The sequence below is a fragment of the Gopherus evgoodei genome, chromosome 5 (genome assembly GCF_007399415.2).
Source record: "Gopherus evgoodei ecotype Sinaloan lineage chromosome 5, rGopEvg1_v1.p, whole genome shotgun sequence".
In the NCBI taxonomy this organism is placed as follows: domain Eukaryota; kingdom Metazoa; phylum Chordata; order Testudines; family Testudinidae; genus Gopherus; species Gopherus evgoodei.
In genome coordinates, this window is record NC_044326.1 from 135,100,609 (window position 1) to 135,119,240 (window position 18,632).

General features: G+C 46.1%; 1 protein-coding gene across 1 annotated transcript in view; it reads left to right on the plus strand.

Annotated features, from left to right (window-relative positions):
- TEX15 (testis expressed 15, meiosis and synapsis associated) overlaps positions 1–18,632 on the plus strand; it is a 129,895-nt gene that overhangs the window by 61,489 nt on the left and 49,774 nt on the right. Inside the window, 2 exon segments of the mRNA XM_030565292.1 lie at positions 15,916–15,996; positions 17,360–17,507. Of these exon segments, the coding sequence (XP_030421152.1) occupies positions 15,916–15,996; positions 17,360–17,507 (229 nt within the window).

Genomic DNA, 18,632 nt, shown 5'->3' on the forward strand with positions numbered 1-18,632 from the left:
CCGTCTCCCATGATTTCCAAAGATAATAGCTAGAGGCTCAGAGACCTCCTTCATTAACTCCTTGAGTATTCTAGGATGCATTTCATCAGGCCCTGGTGACTTGCAGGCATCTAACTTTTCTAAGTGATTTTTTACTTGCTCTTTCCTTATTTTCCTCTTCTAAACCTACCCTCTTCCCGTAAGCATTCACTATACTAGACATTCCTTCAGACTTCTCAGTGAAGACCGAAACAAAGAAGTCATTAAGCATCTCTGCCATTTCCAAGTCTCCAGTTACTGTTACCCCCCTCCTCATTGAGCAGTGGGCCTACCCTGTCCTTAGTCCTTCCTCTTGCTTCTAATGTATTGATAAAAAGTCTTCTTGTTTCCCTTATTCCCATAGCTAGTTTGAGTTCATTTTGTGCCTTTGCTTTCTAATCTTGCCTCTGCATTCCTGTGTTATTTGCCTATATTCATCCTTCGTGATCTGACCTAGTTTCCATTTTTTATATGACGCCTTTTTATTTTGTAGGTCACGCAAGATCTCAAGGGTAAGCCAAGGTGGTCTTTTGCCACATTTTCTATCTTTCCTAACCATCGGAATAACTTGCTTTTGGGCCCTTAATAGCGTCCCTTTGAAAAAACTGCCAACTTTCCCTCAGTTGTTTTTCCCCTCAGTCTTAATTCCCATGGGACCTTGCCTATCAGCTCTCTGAGCTTACCAAAATCCGCCTTCCTGAAATCCATTGTCTCTATTCTGCTGTACTCCTTCTACTCCTTCCTTAGAATTGCAATTCTATGATTTCATGATCACTTTCACCCAAGCTTCCTTCTACTTTCAAATTCTCAACAAGTTCCTCCCTATTGGTTAAAATCAAGTCTAGAACAGCTTCCCCCCTAGTAGCTTTTTCAACTTTCTGAAATAAAAGTTGTCTGCAATGCAGTCCAGGAACTTATTGGATAGTCTGTGCCCCGCGGTGTTATTTTTCCCAACATATATCTGGATAGTTGAAGTCCCCCATCACCCCCAAATCTTGGGCTTTGGATGATTTTGTTAGTTGTTTGAAAAAAGCCTCATCCCCTCTTCCGCCTGATTAGGTGGCCTTTAGTAGACTCCCAGCACGACATCACCTGTGTTTTTACCCCTTTTAGCCTAACCCAGAGACTCTCCACCCTTCCGTCTCCTATGTCCATCTCCACCTCAGTCCAAGTGTGTACATTTTTAATATATAAGGCAACACCTCCTCCCTTTTTCCCCTGTCTATCCTTCCTGAGCAAACTATACCCATCCACACCAACATTCCAGTCGTGTGTATTATCCCACCAAGTTTCAGTAATGCCAATAATGTCATAGTTGTATTTATTTATTAGCACTTCCAGTTCTTCCTGCTTATTACCCCATACTTCTTGCATTTGTATAAAGGCATCTAAGATACTGGTTTGATCTGCCTCCCAGCTTTGCCCTGACCCTCCTTCCTCTCTGCCATTATAGCCCGTGCTCCTCCTGTTTCCAACCCATCTCCCAGGTCTTGTTCCCCACTTACCTGTGGGCTTTTGCTCACCTGTCCCCGTCGAACCTAGTTTAAAGCCCTCCTTACTAGGTTAGCCAGGTCTGTGCGCAAATAAGGCCTTTCCCCCGCTCGAAAGGTGAACGCCATCTGTTCCTAGCAGTCCTTCCTCAATAGCATCCCGTGGTCGAGGAAGCCAAAGCCCTCCTGGCGACACCATCTTCGCAGCCAGGCATTCACCTCCACGATGCATCTGTTTCTGCCCGGACCCCTACCTTCAACAGGAAGAATCGAAGAGAATACCACCTGCGCTCCAAACTCCTTAACCCGTACTCCCAGAGCCCTGTAGTCACTCTTGATCTGCTCAGCGTCACACCTCAGCAGTATCATTTGTGCCCACATGGATGAGTAGCATGGGATAGTAGTCAGAAGGGCCGGATATCCTCGACAAAGCCTCTGTAACATCTCGGATACGGGCCCCTGGCAGGCAGCATACCTCCCGGGATGAACGGTCAGGGCGACAGATGGGTGTCTCCGTCCCCCTCAGCAGAGAGTCTCCAACCACCACTACCCTACGTTTCTTATCAGTGGTGGCAGCAGACCTCCAGCCTTAGGGGTACGAGGCTTCACCCCCTTAACTGTTGGGGGTGATTTCTTCTCTCCTGTATCAAGAAGAGCATAATGGTTATCTTTTACCACAGCAGGAGGGTTCGCAGCAGCGGTGGAGCACTGCCTGCTGCTAGAAGTAACCAGCTGCTGTGTCCACCCTGAGCCTCCTCCTCCACTGGTGTGTCGATACACCCTGAGGCAATCTCCTCCTTCACTGGAGTGTCAGTAGTCCTGTCAACTGGGACAGCACCATCAGCTGTCTCCACATGGATACTGTCCAGGAATTGCTCATGGACATAGATGTTCCTCAGCCTGGCCACCTCCTCCTGTAGCTCTCCCACCTGCTGCCTGAGATTCCACCAGTAGGCACCTTTCACATGGGATGCCACCCCCAGCCTGGATATCAGTAAGTGGAAATTGCAAATTACAGTCTTTGCAAGCCCACACCAGAATCTGGGTAAAAGCATCCATGCTTTGGTGCTCTGTCTGGCTACAGGCGCAGGTGGAGGAGACAGAAGCAGTGCTGGCACAGGTGTTGCGGGTCCTCCTCACCATTGTAAGCCTCCCTCTGTCAAACTCTCTCAAATTCCTGTCTACAGCTCCCTATCCGCTCCTCTCTGCTGTAAACAGAAAGGTTTTCGATGTGGCTCAGGTTATGGGTTCAGGGGACCAATGGGTCACAGATGAGACTGACAAGGGACCCCCCCCTTCCTAACTCCCTTGCAAAACTCCCTGTTAGCAGCTCCTGTTCGCTAAGCTCCCTGGTCGCTTGTGCGCAGCTTTATAAAGCCCTGGCCTGAGTGAATGCCCCGCCCACTGGTTAAGGTTCAGCCAATTACCAGAGGCTTCTAGCTTTCAAACCTTCCTAGTAGCTCCACCTCCAACTGCCAGCTACAGCACACGGTCCTTCAAACAAACAAACCAAACAGACTGACAAACACAAGCTCAGCACACAGCAAGTAACCCCCAATCTTAAATCTTTAATCTTAAATCTTTAATCTTAAAGTTTTGTTAATTAAATAACAGTGGTGAGTTTGATTTTAACCAACAGGGAGGAACTTGTTGAGAATTTAAAAGCAGAAGGAAGCTTGGGTTGAAAGTGATCATGATATCATAGAATTTGCAATTCTAAGGAAGGGTAGAAGGGAGTACAGCAGAATAGAGACAATGGATTTCAGGAAGGCGGATTTTGGTAAGCTCAGAGAGCTGATAGGTAAGGTCCCATGGGAATCAAGACTGAGGGGAAAAACAACTGAGGAGAGTTGGCAGTTTTTCAAAGGGATGCTATTAAGGGCCCAAAAGCAAGCTATTCTGATGGTTAGGAAAGATAAAAAATGTGGCAAAAGACCACCTTGGCTTAACCACGAGATCTTGCGTGACCTACAAAATAAAAAGGTGTCATATAAAAAATGGAAACTAGGTCAGACTACAAAGGACGAATATAGGCAAATAACACAGGAATGCAGAGGCAAGATTAGAAAGGCAAAGGCACAAAATGAACTCAAACTAGCTATGGGAATAAAAGGAAATAAGAAGACTTTTTATCAATACATTAGAAGCAAGAGGAAGACCAAGGAGAGGGTAGGCCCACTGCTCAGTAAGGAGGGGGAAACAGTAATGGGAGACTTGGAAATGGCAGAGATGCTTAATGACTTCTTTGTTTCGGTCTTCACTGAGAAGTCTGAAGGAATGTCTAATATAGTGAATGCTTACGGGAAGAGGGTAGGTTTAGAAGATAAAATAAAAAAAGAGCAAGTAAAAAAATCACTTAGAAAAGTTAGATGCATGCAACTCACCAGAGCCTGATGAAATGCATCCTAGAATACTCAAGGAGTTAATAGAGGAGGTATCTGAGCCTCTAGCTATTATCTTTGGGAAATCATGGGAGACAGGGGAGATTTCAGAAGACTGGAAAAGGGCAAATATAGTGCCCATCTATAAAAAGGGAAATAAAAACAACCCAGGAAACTACAGACCAGTTATTTTAACTTCTCTGCCAGGGAAGATAATGGAGCAGGTAATTAAAGAAATCATCTGCAAACACTTGGAAGGTGGTAAGGTGATAGGGAATAGCCAGCATGGATTTGTAAAGAACAAATCGTGTCAAACTAATCTGATAGCGTTCTTTGATAGGATAATGAGCCTTGTGGATAAGGGAGAAGCGGTGGATGTGATATACCTAGACTTTAGTAAGGCATTTGATACGGTCTCGCATGATATTCTTATAGATAAACTAGGAAAGTACAATTTAGATGGGGCTACTATAAGGTGGGTGCATAATTGGCTGGATAACCGTACTCAGAGAGTAGTTGTTAATGGCTCCCAATCCTGCTGGAAAGGTATAACAAGTGGGGTTCCGCAGGGGTCTGTTTTGGGACCTGTTCTGTTCAATATCTTCATCAATGATTTAGATGTTGGCATAGAAAGTACGCTTATTAAGTTTGCGGATGATACCAAACTGGGAGGGATTGCAACTGCTTTGGAGGACAGGGTCAAAATTCAAAATGATCTGAAGAAATTGGAAAAATGGTCTGAGGTAAACAGGATGAAGTTCAATAAAGATAAATGCAAAGTGCTCCATTTAGGAAGAAACAATCAGTTTCACACATACAGAATGGGAAGAGACTGTCTAGGAACGAGTATGGCAGAAAGAGATCTAGGGGTCAGAGTAGACCACAAGCTTAATATGAGTCAACAATGCGATACTGTTGCAAAAAAAGCAAACATGATTCTGGGATGCATTAACAGGTGTGTTGTAAACAAGACACGAGAAGTCATTCTTCCGCTTTACTCTGCGCTGGTTAGGCCTCAGCTGGAGTATTGTGTCCAGTTCTGGGCACCGCATTTCAAGAAAGATGTGGAGAAATTGGAGAGGGTGCAGAGAAGAGCAACAAGAATGATTAAAGGTCTTGAGAACATGACCTATGAAGGAAGGCTGAAGGAATTGGGTTTGTTTAGTTTGGAAAAAAGAAGACTGAGAGGGGACATGATAGCAGTTTTCAGGTATCTAAAAGGCTGTCATCAGGAGGAGGGAGAAAACTTGTTCACCTTAGCCTCCAATGATAGAACAAGAAGCAATGGGCTTAAACTGCAGCAAGGGAGATTTAGGTTGGACATTAGGAAAAAGTTCCTAACTGTCAGGGTAGTTAACACTGGAATAGATTGCCTAGGGAAGTTGTGGAATCTCCATCTCTGGAGATATTTAAGAGTAGGTTAGATAAATGTCTATCAGGGATGGTCTAGACAATATTTGGTCCTGCCATGAGGGCAGGGGACTGGACTCGATGACCTCTCGAGGTCCCTTCCAGTCCTGGAGTCTATGAGTCTATGAGTCTATGAGTGCTGGGTGCTTCCCATCCCACATCACTCAAAGGAAGGAAGAAAGCATTAGTGCCCAAGCCCTCACCTGCATTAATACTCACACAGACACAACCCAGGGCTGGCCAAGCCTGGGTGTAACGTAAAAAGAAGAGAGGGCAGGGTGGACGTAAGTTCTGTCCTGTGCACAGGCCAATCAGGGTCCGCTGTTGATCTCCAACTTGCTTTAACTCTTGAGAGGGTTTTAAGCCCTGGGTTCTTTTGGGAGTGTTTTTGTTTAGGGATCTTTGTCCCGAACTGGCCTTCTGCAGTTCCTCTAAGTTCCCAAAACACACCATCTTCAGAGTTGCGAGACTGTTGTTGCTTAACTCGCTGACCTTTGCAATCTTTTTTGTTTTGCACCCCCTTTCAGGTCTGTCTGGTTCACATCTCCTTTCCCACAGGCTTTTGGCTGTTTGGCAGCAGGGAGCTTGTTTGTGTGCGTTGGCCTTGAGCGACAGTTTCGCTCCTTATCTTTGAGCCTAGCTGGATTGTCCAGGTAACCTGTTCCTTTCTCCCTTCCTCCTCCTTCGACCTCTCACAACCTGCAAAGGAATCTTTTACTGCACACTCACACCTTCAACTCTTCCCAAAATCCTTTCCAGTGCATCTACAAGCATTAGCAATATACAATGCTGGTGCTTACCCAGGGGACCCCGGGGGGCAATTTTACTGTGACTGTGACACTTGCCCTGTCAACCCTGTCCATGTTCCTTTCTTATGTCCTCATTGTCTCCCTCTCTGTTTTCCCTTTCCTGTCTTGCTTTTTATAGTAGCAGCAGAGAGGAGCTCTTGGACCTTGTAGTGAGCAAACCTGCAGGTCTGCCTTCTGGTGGCACCTCCTCCATCTTTTGTGCTGCCTTTCTGGGTATGTCTACACTGCGTTAAAAAACCTGTAGCACTAAGCCCAAGTCTGGCTCAGCTGACTTGGGCTTGGGCTGAGGAGCTAAAAATAGCAGTGTAGCTGTTTGTGCTTGGGCTGGAACCAGGTCGCTGAGACCCACCTGCTCATGGGGTTTCAGAATCCAGGCTCCAGCCTGTGCATCTACACTGCAGTTTTTAGCCCCACAGCTTGAACCCCTGTAAGCCCAGATCATTTAATCTGGGCCAGTTGTGTGGCCGTGCCGTGGGTCTCTTAGTGCAATGTAGATGTACCCTCTTGTGACCACAATCAAAGGTTGCAATGCTAGAAGGAGCCAGGCTAAGGAGCAGGTGCTGGGCAGGAAAGATAAGAGAAGGGTTATTCTCCTGCTGCATGAACAAGAAACTTTAGTTTTTTGCAACATAAACTAGGTGAGGTCACCCCAATGGCGGGTATAGTGCTGACATCTAATACCTCACTTTAGACAAGGCCTGGTCTATGATACAAAGTTAGGTCAAGGTAAGCTGCCTTACATCGACTTCGTGCACATGGCTACGCTTAAATGTCTCTCTCACTGATGCAGTAACAGCACCTCCCTAGTGGTGTTGAGCCATCAGTGTAGTGAGGTCGACACTGCAAGTGTAGACACTGCATTACTTATATCAACTAGGGCGGAAGCAGTAAATTGCCCGCCAAGTGCTCTCCTGCCGACTCCAGTACTCCACCAGAGCGAGAGGCGCAGACGGAGTCGATGGGGAAGCGTCAGCAGTCGACTCACTGCAGTGAAGACACCGCGATGTGTAGATCTAAGTACGTTGACTTCAGCTACGTTATTCATGTAGCTGAAGTTTTGTAACTTAGATCGACACCTCCACCTCCTCGTGTAGACCAGACCTAACAGTCCTCCAACAGCTGTTGCATAATGCCTGACGCTGATGGCTCTGGTCACATTGTGAGCTCCACTGCCCAGGGGTCACTGAGACCATAAGGCACCCTCCCCTTTAAAGCCCTGCAGATTTTCGAAATGGTGGAGGAAGGGCAGTGGGGGTGGGGGGGCCGGAGTGTCCAGTGTTTCTGCAGGCTAGGAACTGTTTGAGACTCCACTGCAGTGCCGTCAGTCCTGGGAGTTGAGCACGAGTGAGTCTGATGCCTTGGGTAAGTGTTAAAGATTTCCACTTAGCAAAGTAGGTTTCGGTTTGGTTTTGATGTAGGAAATTACACACAAAAGGTTGACGTTAAAATCATTAGGATGCAAAGTCAAACACTCAGAAATTGGGAAAGTCAGACTTTAAGTTGCCACTGCAACCTGGATTCAGCCCTCTCATGCATATGCATTGTGAGCGCGTACTGTTTTTCCACAGGATTCCCACCTCACTCAGTGCAGATGATGATGGTGCTTAGGGAGTGAATCAGGATTGCGCAGTGATGGAGGCTGTTGTCTGTAGGACCCCTGCATTATTTGTTGGAGAAGTTGGAAGGTGTTTACCTATTGTAGAAATTGGGGGACAGGCAGGCATAAGCACACCCATAGCTAAAGGCCTTCTCCCTTAGTTGTGGGGAAGGGACCAGTGGATCTAGGCCACAAATGTGTACTGGGGACAACAAATGAAAAAAAACCAAAAACAGGAACAGGAGTGAAGATTCACAGGGCAAAAATTAGGGATTCAGAGGGGGACACCAAGCCGAGCCCCTGACAGTGCCCACTGCTCCCAAAAGGCCTCCAGGGATTCAGTGGACACCACCCTGAGGAACTCTGCTTGGAGGTGTGAACGAGCAAGGGACCAGAAATAGGCCACCAGGAGGTGGCTGATGAGCAGGTCCCGCTACTTTATGGGATCAGAGATGGGGTGTGACAGGATCAGGAGGTGCAGGGAAAAGTGCAGCCAGAACCTCAGCAAGAAGTTCTGGAGGAGCCAGAAGAGGGGCTGTAGCCTGACACACTCTACACAGGTGCCGTGGGAGTTCATGAATCACACCAGGTTCACACCTGTGCTCACAGATCCGTGAAGGCACCACCAACTAATATAGGGCCATATGAAATCTGTGTTAAGGAGAACACGGATGGAATTGTGGAATCAAAACAATAACATGGAATCCAGCGATTAAAAAAAAAATCCAGCAAAATGCGAAAAAAAAAGATGCTTTTCCGTCACAGCTCTGGGGTCAGAGAAGATCTCTGCCTCCCTGCCATGGCCCTGGGGCCAGAGAAGATAGAATTAATCTTTTAAAAAATGTGAAAGAACAAAGTCATAAAATAATAAATATGAAAATTCACAATAATAAAATGGATTTCATGGGACCCTACTAATATCTCTGCTGGGCCTGGGACCACAGTAGAGTACAGACTGGCCCACCAGGGTTCTTTGCCCTCCTTGGGTGGAAACAGGTCCTGCTACTTGTTAGGGTGGGATTTGAGGGCAAGGAAGTGAATAGTAGAGAGCATGAGCACATACAGATGTTTCCAGGTGCGGTTCAGAGGTGGACAGGCTAGGTATTGTGAAATTGGCTTAGGTGGCGTGCTGGGGTGGCTGGGCTGGTTCATGGGAAAAGGGCCAAATGGCAAGGTCCGGAGGGCCAAGGGTGAGAGCTGGGCCGGGAACACCCTGCTGTAGACTTGCTCAAGGAAAGCAAGAGAAACAGGAGGCAAGGGTCTTCCCTCACCTCCTGAAGCATGTGACATGGGACATGCTGAGTGGATGGCCCTAAGCAGCAGAGGGTCCACCCAGTCCCTCCAATTGTAGTCCAGGAGGTCTCCTACTCTGGCGGTATCAGGACCAATCTATGGTGCACAAGTAGGACTCTGCTACCTGCACGCTAAGATGTGGCTTGTGTTGCAGGGGCTCCACAAGGAGGTCCTCCGCCTTGGCAGCTGCTACAGACCTGGTTGCCGAGATCAGCTTCCAGATCCTAAGTAGGTCCTGGTAGAAGATCAAGGGCTTAGAGAGGTCTTGGGGAAACCCTCTCGGGTGGAGATAAAAGAGCTGCTGGTTATGTCGGAGCACTTGGAGGAGGGGGAGGAAGGCATGTGCCAGCACGCTGCCTGCCAGTTTACCTGCACTGTATGGGAGTCTCTGCAGGGGCTGAAGGTTGAAGGTGTAGACCTGTCTGCCCACCTCCAGGGGGAGGTTCAGGAGCCCTGCAGAGACCCAGTGCAACCTCGGCCAGAAAAACTCTTCTGGAGGCTGACCAGAGTTCCCAAGGGCAGGCTCAGGATGTTGAGCTGGTGCCAGAGCATTGACAGGGCCAGTTGGTTAAGCACCAGCACTCTGCCCCAAAGGGAAAGGCACCAAACATCCACCTCTGCAACTGCTTAGCCATCTTGGCCTATAGATTGCTCCGATTCTCCAGCAGAGTGATTGGTGGCAGAAAGATACATACTCAGACAGAGCAGTGGACCCAGTCCCCATCGGATGGCCTGGAGCGTGGGTGAGAGGAGGCCCGAGGTCTTGACCCAGTTGATCCAGGTAGACGAAACTGCAGAATAGATGGCTTGACAAGCCTTCATACACACCAGGTCTCCAGGTCTTGGATCATTAAGAGCTCATCGTCGGCATATGCTGACAGGACCATTCGCAAGTCAGCTCTCAAAGTGCCAGCCCCAGTGGTGATGGTATACAGCTGACTGGACAGTGGTTAGCCTTGACATAAGCCTTGCCTGAAGCTGAGGGGTTTGGTCAAGGCCCAGGTGGGCTTGATCAGACTCTCAGCAGAGACGTACAGCAGCTGAGGAAAACCCATGAAGCGGGCCCCAAAGCCGACTGCTCTCAGAGTGCCCACAAGATGCCTCATGATCTTTCCTGATCTTCTGGTCTAGGGACACGAGCGAGCGACTGGCTAACCCTACATGCAAGATGAAGTAGATTTTGCACCAGATAGAGATTATTGAAGATGATTTGGCCTGGGATGGTGTAGGTCTATGGGGATGGATCATGTCCGCCAGCATGGACCCCAGCTTCAGCAGGAATGGTTTTCGCTACCACCTTGTAGTCTGTGCTGAGGAGCGAGGCTGGTTGCCAGTTCCTTAGGTTGCGGAGGTCCTCCTTCTAGAGCAGCAGAGCAAGCATGGCCTGCTTGCATGACAGTAGGAGCATCTCGCTTCCTAAGGACTTGGCCTAGATAGTGATGTAGGTCTATGTCATTGGAAGGTGTGTAGTGAGTGAGGCAGGAGAGCATGGTTTCAATGCTGTCCTGGATAACAAGATTCTAACCCTGCCACAGAGTTTGTATGTGGTGCTGGGCAAGTCACTTAAACAAAACTTTTCATAGATTTGAAGGCCAGAAGAGAGCACTGTGATCATCTAATCTGACCGCCTGTGTCACGCAGACCATGAATCTTCCCCACAATAACTCCTAGAGCAATTATTTTACAAAAACATCCATTCTTGATTTAGAATGGTCAGTGTTGGAGAATCCACAAGGACCCTAGAAGTTGTTCCAATGATTATTTACCCTCACTGTTAAAAATTTACACCTCATTTACCAGTCTGAATTTGTCTAGATTTAACTTCCAGCCATTGGATCGTGTTATACTTTTCTCTGCTAGATTGAAGAGCCCAGTATTAAATATTGGTTCTCCATGTAGGTACTTATAGACTCTGATCAAATCACTCCTTAACCATCTTTTTGGTAACCTAACTAAATAGATTCTCCTTGGCTCTGTTGCTATAAGCCATGTTTTCTAATCCTTTAATGCATAGGTTCCCAGATTCTGGATCATGATCCCAGTGGGGTCATGCCATCAGCAGATGGGGTGTGGGTCCAGCAGGCCAGTTTGGCCCATGAGACAATGTTGTCTGTCCCTATCTAGGGAGGTTGTGGAATCTCCATCTCTGGAGATATTAAGAGTAGGTTAGATAAATGTCTATTAGGGATGGTCTAGACAATATTTGGTCCTGCCATGAGGGCAGGGGACTGGACTCGATGACCTCTCGAGGTCCCTTCCAGTCCTAGAGTCTATGAATCTATGAATATGTCTGTTCCTGCTCCACAAATGCTGCACCAGCAGGCCACCATTTTGATCTGCACGGGCTGCCATTTTGCAAGTCAAAATGGTGGTCTCCTGGTGAGGTGTTTGTGCAGCAAGTCCAAACACGCTGGCTGTGTGGTGATGGTTCTGTGGACGCCAGTTTGGACATTTGCACTCTCTGGCTTTGTAAGCATCCACTCAAAGGACATGAATGCAGAACATCCTTATCTATCGGCAGCAGCCTCATCAACCGAGCATCCTGTCTGCCTGAGCTGGTAGGAGCCCGTGCTAGCATTTTCTGAGATAGGAAGCTGCAGCGGCTTGTAAGGCAAGACCCATATCTTCTTTTATGGCACCCTGAGTACCTTGTTGGCGCTCAAGGATAAAGGACCATTATAAGTCTCTGTCTCGGTGCTATCCTAGTATCACCACACAGGGCCTTTCTAAGTCCTGGCCTCGTTTGCTTAACAGTGAATTCATTTTTCTGACTTGTGATCATTATTGTAGTTCTCTGATCACCTCCTCTGTCTGTCAGGATAAGGTCTGAAATTGATTTCCTCTGTGTTGGGTTCAACACTTTTTTTGAGTCATCTATTATATTTAGAAATTCTAAAGGTGGTCCTAGTTGTGTTGTTCCTCATTTTTTGGGTTCTTAATGTAAGAAACTTGAGATCTGATTTGCAGAAGTGCCTAGCGCTAGGAGCTGTGGTGGAGGTCAGTGGGAGCTGTGCTCTGAATATATAAAGTGCTATAAATGTTAAATTCTCTGATAAGTCAAGCCGTGAAGAATTGCCGCTTTTAAGTCTGTTACTGAGTGTCCAGGAAGACTGAAGTGTTCTCCTACTGGTTTTGAATGTTACAGTTCTTGATGTCTGATTTGTGTCCATTTATTCTTTTGCTTTGAGACTGTCCAGTTTGGCCAATGTACATGGCAGAGGGGCATTGTTGGCACATCATGGCATAGGTCACATTGGTAGATGTGCAGGTGATATATGCCTTCGTGTGCCAGCAATGCCCCTCTGCCAGTGCCAGTACACAGGACGGACACTGTTCTCCCTGAATATTTCTTTTTATCCTTATCATTCAGTCCCTCCTGCATTATTTACTGAACACCATCGAAATGCTCCTCTGAAGACAGAATTATTAATTTCATCATAAACTTTTGTATGGTGTACTCATCTGAATATCTTAGTACTTTACACGCATTAATTAATGTATTGTGAGCTGGGATTACTGGGCCCATTTGACTCATGTAATTTAGGCATAGCCATTAAAACCAGATTATCAGAGTGTCTGTTAATTCTGGTGTTTTGCTTAATTTTATATGTGTTAACTCTGCAACCTAATGTCCTTGTAATGTAGGGTTGTTTTGGTTTGGTTTTGTATGTAATTTCCTGTATTTTTTTTAAAAACCTTTAAAAATTGGAAAAAACAATTTCATCTGATGGAACCATATTGGACCCCCCCCATGTGGTGGGTCATCATCAGGGTGGGATTGTTAGACCCATAGCACAGTCCTCTATTACTTGAGCTGAGTAACTGGTAGCAACAGAAGGTTGTTATCTTCTGTATGGTCCTGCCACCAGAAAGGAGCTGGACAAACTTTCAGATCAGTTGATTTCACAGACCTTATGAACACAATGGTACCAAACATGAAGGTTTTTAATACTGTACCCCAGAATCTAAAGATTTATTTACAATTTACAAGTGATGAACCTATTAAGAGGCATATGTCCTATCTTTCTAAACTGCCTTTAGAGAAGTTTTTGTTTGTTGTGGTTTTTTTGTTTCTTTTTTGTTTTCTTATTGTCTAATTCATTTAGGCAAAACTTCCAAACAAGCAACCCATTAAAGGTTGGCATACTATATTTCTTCAACTCTGTAATATCATTTTTATTTCAATAGACCTATTCCTCTTTGGTTAAGATGAAATCAAACTTGGACAGAGGGAAGCTCAGGACTTCTGCCTTGCAGCAGGGTGGTGAAGTAGGGGCTTCTGCGCAGCGAGGAGGAGGGACTTGGGGCTTCAGCCTTGTGGGGCGTCCCTGCCGGGCTCGGGGCTTCAGCAGGAGTGGGGCTGAAGCCCTGAGCTCTGACAGGTGCCTCCCATGGGCCAGAAGTCCTAAGCCCCAGCAGGTGTGCCCCAGCTCTTGAGCTTATGAAGATTGTCTTATGTGCTTTGAGGATCAGTAAGTTTGGCCACCCTGATCGATAGCAAGGACTGGACAAAGTAGCTACCATTTTCCAATCACTGAGAGAAGCCGGGTTAATGAAAACCCCACTAAATGTGCAGTAGGAAAGGAAGAAGCCCATTACCTTGGGAACAGAGTCAGTGGAGGACAAATCCGCCCCTTCGTGGATAATGTTCATGCCTCACAGATATACAAGGCACCTATGACCAAAAGGCAAGTGCATGGTTTCCTAGGCTTAGCTGGCTACTACTGCCGGTTCATACTCCATTTTGCCACCAAAGCATTCCTGCTATTGACTTAACTAGGGATACCACATCAACACGGGTGCTGTGGAACCTGCAAAAGTATCTTTCACTACCATACTCTGCAGACCCCTAGTGCTGTATAGCCTGAACTTCAAAAAGGAATTTGTACTACAAACACACACACAGGCGGTAGAACTAGGGATGGGTTTTTCTCCAAAGATAAATGGAGAAGAACACCCGAGAAATATACTGAATGATAGAAAAGAGTGCTTGGCTTCCTAATGGGAACTAGAGAGTCTTTGATTCTACCTCTGAGGAAACGAGCTTACACTAATTACTGATCGTGCTCCGGTGTGATGAAAGAGACAAACCTGAGGACCATGAGATGGTACCTGTTGCCAGAACCATACCACGGAACCCGTCACCTTTTGGATACAGCAACAGGCAGGAAATTTGCTTCCGAACTTTGATTTTCTGTCCAGGAAGTAGCCTACGCCAGCCAGGGCCATGCCTCAGCCTTGTAGGGAAGAATATGTAATGGAGTCTACAACGCCATACGGAACACAGACAGCTGGGGTGAAGAGCCTCTCTTGTTTATAAGCAAGTAGCTTGATCACAGCCCCATTCAGCTGCCAGAGCTGCCAGTCATGGATGCCTGCACTCACAGCTGCAACCACTAGACAAAACATGGCCTGCTGTAAAGGGAAGAATATAGAGAAGGAAGGGGAGGCAGAAAAGCCTGGGCTAGCAGAGTCGTGACAGCCCTGCACCAGGCTGCCCCATAGGTGCCGACTCCATGGGTGCTCCAGTCCTGGAGCACCCACGGGGAAAAATTGGTGGGTGCTCTGCACCCACCGGCAGCCAGGCTCCCCTCCTAACTCTGCCCCCCATCCCACCTCACCTCCGCCTTCACCTCTTCCTCTAAGTGCACCGCATCCCCGCTTCTCCTCCCAGTGCATGCCACTGCAAAACAGCTGTTACACAGCGTAACAGGCTCTGGGAAGGAGAGGGGAGGAGCGGGAATATGGTGTGCTATGGGGAGGAGGTGGGGAAGAGGCGGGGCTGGATCGGGAATTTGGACTAGGGGTTGGGAGGGGCAGAGTTGGGGCGGGGGCTTTGGGGAAGGGGTTGGAATGGAGGTGGGGCAGGGGCGGGAGGGAGTGGGGCCGGGGGCAGAGGGGGGTTAAGCACCCTCCGGCGCCAGCAGAAGTCGGCGCCTATGGGCTGCCCCCCAAGAAAACAGCCAGGAGACTAAAGCTGGCTACAAGCCATAACATTTGTAGGGTTGATAGACTTATTTGGAGGTGTGGGTCCAGGAACTGCCCTGGCTGAGAACAAACTAAGGAGGGTCATTCAGGGGAAACAGACCCCTCCCTTCCTCGGCCTCCCCCTCTCCCCGCGCCCAACAGGACTAAGTGTTATCTAGACCATCCCTGACAGGTGTTTGTCTGACCTGCTCTTATATGTATTAACACTTCTTTATTCTGCTATTACTAAGATTTTGTAAATTATGTAATGACTTTAAAAATACGGTAAAGGCCTGGAATCATATTTTTTATAAGAATGCATGATTCTATCTATGTATTAAATGCTTATCCTTTACTCTCTTAGCCTTAAGGCTTTCTTTAAAATGGACTAACTGCATATAAAATATTTTTCTCTAAAAATGCCTGTTATCACATATGTATGTGTTAACAATGTATTTGGTCATTACTAAGATTTTTGTGAATTTACTGAGTTTATTTAGAAATGTACTTTTAAAATTATTTTTCTCTAAAAATGCATTTTAACACCTCTCCTTTAATCTTCTGTCATTCAGACTTTGTACAATAAATGGCTAAAATGGACATTTTCTTCTAAAATATTAAAAGGAGTGAAAGCTATATTTATTCAGTTATTTCTAATACACCCAATAAAGATAAACTTAAATGAAAATTTAAAAAAAATCAAAATGACTGACGCCAAAAATGCAGGTCTCCAAAAATGAGACCAAAAGGCAAAAAGGAGCGTGTGGAAATGTTAAAACTTATATGATGAGAAAAAAATAAAGAGATAAAACTACTAACCTCAAAATATAACACCAGCAAATAAATCTTTAGGATAAAGAATTCTTAAATCTTTCGTAACACTGTGACTTCCTTTCTTCTTTGAATCTGCTCTTCCAAGGAGCTTATGTGTTTTGTTTTGTTCCTTCAAGGACTTTCTGGTGATGAGATGGCTCATTAAGCCTGCACAAGCAAAATTCTTAGACATTACAGAAGAACAGTCACCCAGACATGTAAACCTCTGTTTAAAAGTTTTTCCAGCAAGAGAGAAACAAAGAGGTGTGATAAGATAAACACAACTCCTTTTTGGGGAATAATGTCCTAGGGAATTCTTACTTCAACAACAGCAGAGACAGGAAAAATGCTAAGTGAGAAAGATTCTTTGTACAGTGTATGTTCTATCCCGATATAACACGACCTGATATAACGCGAATTTGGATATACGGTGGATATACTCCAGGGAGGCGGGGCTACGCACTCTGGTGGATTAAAGCAAGTTTCATATAACACGGTTTCACCTATAACACAGTAAGATTATATCAGACGGCGTTATATCGAGGTAGAGGTGTACTTTAAAAATGTAGCAATAAAGTGCTGTATGATACACTAGCAGAAAAGTTTCTAAACAGAATGGTTTTCAGAATTTTCTCAGAGGAGGAGGTTGGCTATCAGTTGGCTATTGATAATTTATTAATTGTAGTGTGATAGTGCCTAGGTATTCCTTTAGCGGATCAGAGTCTCAGTGTGCTAGGTGGTGTACAAACATGTAAGAAAGAAGAGAGTTCTTGCCCCACAGATGTTATAATTTACAACATGACAGGCAGGATGCAACAGCATGTCAGGACAGACAAATGGGGTGGGGAACAGTGACATGGAGATGAATTAAACTTGTACAGTTCTTGGTCCTCTATTTCCCACAGAGCATGAAGATGTATCATTGGAGGAACTTAGTAAAGTTAGAGACTTCTGGATAGGAAGTGATACCCTAGTTGGCTGCTGTTGGAGAAAAACATAGTTCTCACTCTCTTGTTGGGTGCAGCAAGTCAGATACTTTATTCTCTAGCAATTGCATGGAGGGAGAGAGTGCACTAGGACACAGGGTTTCCCCCACCTAGGCAGGTCTCTCTATAGGTAAACAATTACAGCAAGCATTTATACCTTTGATTGCATACAATAATAAGCAACAGCTGCATTTTGTTTATACATAGGTCATCCTGATATCTTATTTTTATCACCGCTATTTAGGCTAGAGTCTACATTCCATACTTATCTAACACAAGGTCGCAACAACTTCTCACACAGTTCTTTCCCAGTCGCCTCACACAATCCTCGCTTCTACAAATCTCGTGTTGTTAGGATTACAGTTAGCCTGACTCTTGCTCCCAGAGGGGACTGTTTGCATTGAAATCCCCTTCAAATCCCTGTCAGTTCTTGCTTTACTTCCACACTGCCAAGCAGGTACAGTTTGATGCCTCTCTGAGCACACAGTACAGCTGGGAGGATGAGATGGCAACATGGATAGAGTTGAGCAGAAAAGCAGAAATACCAATGGACTGTTCCTTAGGTGGTTACTTATGTCTTTCGTTCCTGTTTTAGGCTGGTGTCAAGATGGAAATGGAAGAAAGTAATAGAGTTAAAGTGCAGACAAAAAATGAGAAGCCACCAAACGTGACAGCTGTTGGTGCAGAAACAAATCCTTTGAAAAAATTTACCATCCCTAAAATAAGGAGGACTGCTGATAAAGGTACAGTAAACTGGTAACAAACATCAAAACTGAGCATTTTTGTCAAGTGAAAATTGTGCATAGCCGTGTGTAAGTGATGTGTGTTATTCCAAAGCTCAATCAGTAAATGGTAAAACCTCAAGCCTTGAAATCAGTTGACTTGTTTCATATTTAGCACTTCCCAGACGTTGTGAACCAAGTTGAGTAAAGCTCAGAAAAACCTACGTCTTACTTCAATCACCCTGGCATCTGCTGAGCAATACAGCAGTGCACAGACAATCCAGGAAATTTTTGGAGAGTGTTGGGGCAACTTCCTGGTGCAACTGCTGGAGGAACCAAGGAGGGGCCATGTTCCTCTTGACCTGCTGCTCACAAACCAGGAAGAATTGGTAGGGGAAGTGGGTGGCAACTTGGGCAGCAGTGACCATGAGATGATCGAGTTCAGGATCCTGACAAAAGGAAGAAAGGAGAGCAGCAGAATACAGATCCTGGACTTCAGAAAAACAGACTTTGTCTCCCTCAGGGAACTGCTGGGCAGGATCCCCTGGGAGGCTAATATAAGAGTGGGAGGAGTCCAGGAGAGCTGGCTGCATTTTAAAGAAGCCTTATTGAGGGCACAGGAGCCAACCAGCCCAATGTGCAGAAAGAGTAGCAAATATGGCAGGTGACCAGCTTGGCTTAAGAGTGAAATCTTCGGTGAGCTTAAACACAGAAAGGAAGCTTACAAGAAGTGGAAACCTGGACAGATGACTAGGGAGGAGTATTAAAATATTGCTCGAGCATGCAGGTGTGTAATCAGGAAGGCCAAAGCACAATTGGAGTTACAGCTAGCACGGCATGTGAGGGGTAACAAGAAGGGTTTCTACAGGTATGTTAGCAACAAGAAGAAGGTCAGGGAAAGTGTGGGACCCTTACTGAATGGGGGAGGCAACCTAGTGACAGAGGGTGTGGAAAAAGCTGAAGTACTCATTGCTATTTTTGCCTTGGTCTTCACAGACAATGTCATCTCCCAGATTGCGGCACTGGGTAGCACAAAATGGGGAGGAGGTGAGCCGCCCTCAGTGGTGAAAGAACAAGTTAAGGTCTGTTTAGAAAAGCTGGACATGCACCAGTCCATGGGTCCAGATGCAATGCATCTGAGCGTGC